This window comes from Chaetura pelagica, unplaced genomic scaffold, assembly GCF_000747805.2.
Source record: "Chaetura pelagica isolate M959 unplaced genomic scaffold, ChaPel_1.0 scaffold741, whole genome shotgun sequence".
Lineage (NCBI taxonomy): Eukaryota > Metazoa > Chordata > Aves > Apodiformes > Apodidae > Chaetura > Chaetura pelagica.
The window spans coordinates 371,558-376,523 of NW_009954634.1; the positions used below are offsets into that span (position 1 = coordinate 371,558).

At 44.9% G+C, this 4,966-nt stretch overlaps 1 protein-coding gene across 1 annotated transcript in view; it reads left to right on the forward strand.

Annotated features, from left to right (window-relative positions):
* The window catches only part of NMRK2 (nicotinamide riboside kinase 2), a 10,624-nt gene extending 6,122 nt beyond the window's left edge, over positions 1-4,502 (forward strand). The window contains exons 2-7 of the mRNA XM_010005576.1: positions 41-131; positions 1,395-1,443; positions 1,665-1,836; positions 3,351-3,422; positions 3,904-4,010; positions 4,420-4,502. Of these exons, the coding sequence (XP_010003878.1) occupies positions 41-131; positions 1,395-1,443; positions 1,665-1,836; positions 3,351-3,422; positions 3,904-4,010; positions 4,420-4,502 (574 nt within the window). The remainder of the gene's footprint in view (positions 1-40; positions 132-1,394; positions 1,444-1,664; positions 1,837-3,350; positions 3,423-3,903; positions 4,011-4,419) is intronic.
* The last annotated feature ends 464 nt before the right edge of the window (positions 4,503-4,966 follow it).

A 4,966-nucleotide genomic window follows, 5' to 3' on the forward strand; every position in this document is an offset into this window, starting at 1 on the left:
CTCTCCCCCCTCACCGCTCCTCTCCCCTCCATCCCCCCAGCGTCACCAACGGCGGCAAAACCACCCTGACCAACCGCCTCACCAAGGCGCTGCCCAACTGCTGCGTGGTGCACCAGGACGACTTCTTCAAGGTGAGCCCCTCTCGCTCCTCCTCTCCCGCCTCCCGCTGCCCGCGGGTGGAGCTTTGATTTACCCCTGCTTGCTTGGCGAGTCAGTTTTGACAACTTAGGAGTCATTCATTACCGATTTTTAAAAAAACAAGTAGTCTAATTGTTAATAGCTTCGGGCAAGCAAGGAGGTCCTGGCCTGTACAAATGTATCTCCAGTCTCCACACAAGTGGAAACAGTCACAGGAGCTTCCTTTAGATTTAACAACCGTTCTAAACTACTGATCTAAGTCAGGGGTTATTTACTGTGCCTGCACGAATAGTTTTCTCCATGTTGGCTCTTCCTCCTTATTTAAATAAGAATGTTGCTTGCAAGTGAGGCTTCAGAGTTCAAGCACCTCTGAATGCAGGGAATTGTGTTGGGAGCTTTGGCAGCTCCGTGTCACAAACCCAACCCACAAACCCCATCCATGGGCTGCTAAGGATGGATGCAGAAGCCCTGTGCTGGCTCGGGTGAGGAGAAGCAGGGCAGTGGACACACCAGAAGAGTGAGACCAACCCCTGTGGGCTGCAGCCTTTTCACAGGAGTTACCAACTAGCTGGACCCCCCCAGAGGTGGAAATCCAAAGAGATGTGTCCACACAAGTGCAATGGTTCCGTGGGATCCCCTGGCATTGGCACGGCTGGTTTCTCCTGCCTTTGCAGGAGCACGTGCCATACAGAACAGAATGAGACACTCATTTGGAATTGCCTCTTTGCCAGGAGCCTCATGCACAAATTTGGTCAGATATGAGCCCTCAAAGTTGAGGAGGAGTTTTCCATAATGATACTCTCACTAGTGTGTTTAGCTCCCTAATGCTGGTGCAAACAAAGCTGTAACTAAGTGATCAGAAGTTGTGCTGTGCTGACCTGCATTTTTATTAGAGCCATTAAGAGTGAAAATAGCTCTTTTTGAACATTTTATTAGTTAATTAACACTGTATTTGCATTTAAAGTTCTTATATGTTGACTTATAAACAGGGACCTGTAGCATTTTGGCTAATATATCAAATTATTAACCTAGAACTCTGTCCAGCTTGGCCTGAGCCACGAAAACTTTTCCAAGCTCTCGGGGTTGGTAAAAGATGGGAACTGGAATTGTCATGTAGCCCAGAGAGGGTCTGTCATACTTTTTTTTTAAGTGAACCCTTGCTTTGTTGTCTTATTGCAGTAGTGTCCAGGTTGTGATGGGATCTTAGGTAGCTGAGCTGAGTTTGCAGCAATGTTTTATTGCTCACTATATTTCAGCCACAAGATCAAATAGAAGTCGGGGAAGACGGCTTTAAACAATGGGATGGTAAGAGCAGTGCTCGCTGTAGGATGCAGTAATGTATCTTCTCCTAAGTATTCCTTTTTCATTCTTAAAGATTTAACAGTAATTTTCTGTAATTTCGATATTTTATTATATTATTTTAGTTTTATAAGTTCATTCTCTGTTCTTTTCTCCAGCCGATGTGGTTTGTGGTGTTTGATTGTGTCCCCTTTTTCCCCCCCACCCACCCCCTTTCTCCTAACTAGTGTTGGACTCCTTGGATATGGAGGCAATGGTGAGCACAGTACGGGCGTGGATTGAGAACCCAGTGAAGTTTGCCCGTTCCCATGGGGTGAATGTCACACCTGGCTCTAAAGAGCCAGCCTCCCAAGATCCCCATATATTGGTCATTGAAGGCTTCCTGCTTTATAATTACAAGTAAGGTTTGGGGAACTATTGCTGGTTTGCCAGGGAAGAACACTAGATCACTAGTGCCAGAGCTAAAACCTCTTTACTAACACACCCTTCCTGCCTTGTTCTGAGGAATCACACGTAAGCATTTTTCTCATGTAAAATGGCCCAGTCAGTGCTGGGCCAAGTGAGGTGACCCCCAAGGTCATGTAGGAAGTTCTCATCTTTAGATTAACTTTGGATCAGAACTTGTTAGTGCTCACCCAGCACTGGAGGCCCAGGCTGCCCTCCTACCTAAATCTTGACCTGCAGAGGTTGTTGATGAGAATAAGATCATAATCTGTTCCACATTGGAATATCTCCTGGAATTTAGGAATAGTTCTCTCAGGATACATGTACTTGTTTAACACTGACTAAATTGAGCTTATTAATTAACTGTACATTGTAGCAAAGATCAACTATTTTTGTGGTTTGTTTTGTTTTAATATGGGGAAAAACATGCTTGGCAGGAAGATGGGGAGACAAAGACTAGCACTGAAGAGAGAACTTCCAAGAGCTAAATACATAAACTGCAGAAAATGGCATGCTATGAACATGAGGAAAAGATTCTTGCCTCTAAACTATGGTTTTGTTTACAAAGCTCCTTCTAGAGAACAGGCTGTGTGTGACACTTCCCAAAACTGGAGCCCCTTAAGACCAGCAGCCCCATCCCAGCTCCCCAAGCTGAATGTGGAATGGCAGCCTTGGCCTCTCCCTGCCCAGAATGGCCAACTGGAGCTTGCTCTGGCAAACTGCCGGGTGTTCCTGGCCTGTCCCTGGGGAGGTGACTCTCTGTGTCTCTCCTGAAGGTTACGAATACCTCTCAAGTGCTCACTCTTGCTCACAGGAGCCTTTCCTTAGCCCAGAGGGAGTACCTCACCCACAGAGCTGCAGCTTGCTCAGTTCATCCTATATTAAGCATTTATGCAACCCTCAGCAGGGTTTTCTCACTCTGTCAGGCCCACCAGCTTCAAACTAAATTTGCTTTAAGGATTTTTCTGGATTTATTTTCTGCAGTCTCCCAGGGGCACAGCACAGTGAGCCATGGTAGAGCTAACTCCCATATTTCTGGGAAGGCACTTGAGTTGAGGACTTGCCTTGTACCAAACTTGCTACACATGGTGACATCCTGCTCCAGTTCACAGCAAGATTGATTAAATAGCAATTTTGGTCTGCTGCAAGCTGAATTTGAAGTTGATGTAGAAAAAAAAAGTCATGGTTCACACCCCAGGTCTTCCCAGCCCTGTGTCTGATCCTCCCCAGGAACTAGTAGCAGGAATTAGGGTGGGAAAAGCACCTGGCACACTTTGCTGCCCTGCAGGGATCAGCACTGTCTGTGTTTTACAGCTACTAATGAACCACCAGCTTGTGTCTTAACACGTGCACTTCTGCTGTGCAATAGAGGAGGGAGGCAAGAAAGATTTTTGTGGCTTTCAGGGGTGATTTAACACTTTGTCAGGAAAAAAGAAATAGACATGTTCTTTCTCTCTGCCCTGCCCCAGACCTCTGATAGACCTGTTCGACCTTCGCTACTACTTGGCAGTTCCATACGATGAATGCAAGAGGAGGAGAAGGTGAGAAGGTTCTTTGACATCTCATCCTTCCATAAAGACTCTACTAACAGCAGCCCTTCAGGCCACCTTTTCTGTTGCTATTCAAGGGATATGTTGGTGTCACTAACTGGAATTACCGTTGCAAATGTTAATATAATTGGAGAAAGGTTTTTCACGTGCTGTTTTCTGAAACTTTGGCTCTTGCTGTCCCCCCTTGGGGGGGTTATGGAGGTGAAAGGGAGCAGAGTTGTTGCACGTTTCCCACTGAGCATCATCACTAAACCCTCAGCCTGCTTGCTTTGCCCTCACTTGCTGCCTGCAGCTTCTCTCCTGGCTTTGGGTGCCTCAGTAAACCTGTTGCAAACCACCAACACCAGTAAGAAACTGGACTGTGACAACCAGCTTTTGCACAAAAGCAACTGAGCAGCTGCCAGATGAATACCAGGCTACAGCAGGGAATTCCCAGCACTCCTTGATGTTCTTTCCATATCAATATTCCCAGCACACGGAACTACACCGTTCCCGACCCGCCGGGTCTCTTTGATGGACACGTCTGGCCCATGTACTTGAAGCACAGGAAGGAAATGGAGGACAGTGGAGTTGATGTTGGTAAGTCTCCCTGAACACAAAGCCTTTGGCATTCTGCTCTGGATTTTAAGGAAGCTGGTAATTTAATTCAGGGGAACTTTGTGGTGATGCAAGGCACTATTTTTATTTCAAAGTTGTAACCCTGACCTAATTTCTGCCCAGATAAATAGCTGCAGTTTTACAGCTAAGAATCTCTTCCCTTTGTTTCATATTCCAAGCACTTCTAGGAGGGGAGAAAGAAACATCTTTAAGAACTATGTTCTCTATAATGGGATATGAGATTTTCCAGGCCATAGTTGTGGGTTTTTTTCAGGCTGCATTTGTTTTTCCAGTTAAAATACAAGTTGTCAGGGCTACAAAATATTTTTCAACTCATCTACGTAATCTTTGTTCTGATCAGAAACCTACAGGCTCCTCCTTTGCCTTTCAGTTTATTTAGATGGCCTGAAGTCTCGAGATGAGCTCTACAATCAAGTCTTTGAAGATATTCACAACAAGCTTTTGAATTGCTGACAGGTAAATCCTCCCTGCTTCCCAGGGAAGGGAACTCCTGGAAACCACTTGTTCTTGTGTCTGGATAGTCAAACTTTCCCTTCTTGCTTTCCAGGGTCTCAGAAGACCTGGAAGACCCATGTACAGAATGATGTAAATAGTACTGAGAAGTTGGAATGAGGATTTATTTGTGTAAACTCTTCTTATAAGGTCCTTTGGAAAGCATCTTTTGTATATAATTGAATCATGAAGATAACTTATTCACAGCTCTGTGATGAACAGGATTGTTTTGTGTTTTGTTTGTTTTTTTATTTTCTTTTATATCCCACTGGCTGAAACAAGAGTTGAAAATGCCTTTTTATAATGGAACAAGTAGAGCTGTGTCAGGAAAACAACTGACTCTTCTACTTCTGTACCTCTGCAGATATTAAGCCTTCATGTCATGGCTTGTTTGTAATGTCATCTCTTAAATTCAGTAAAAATCA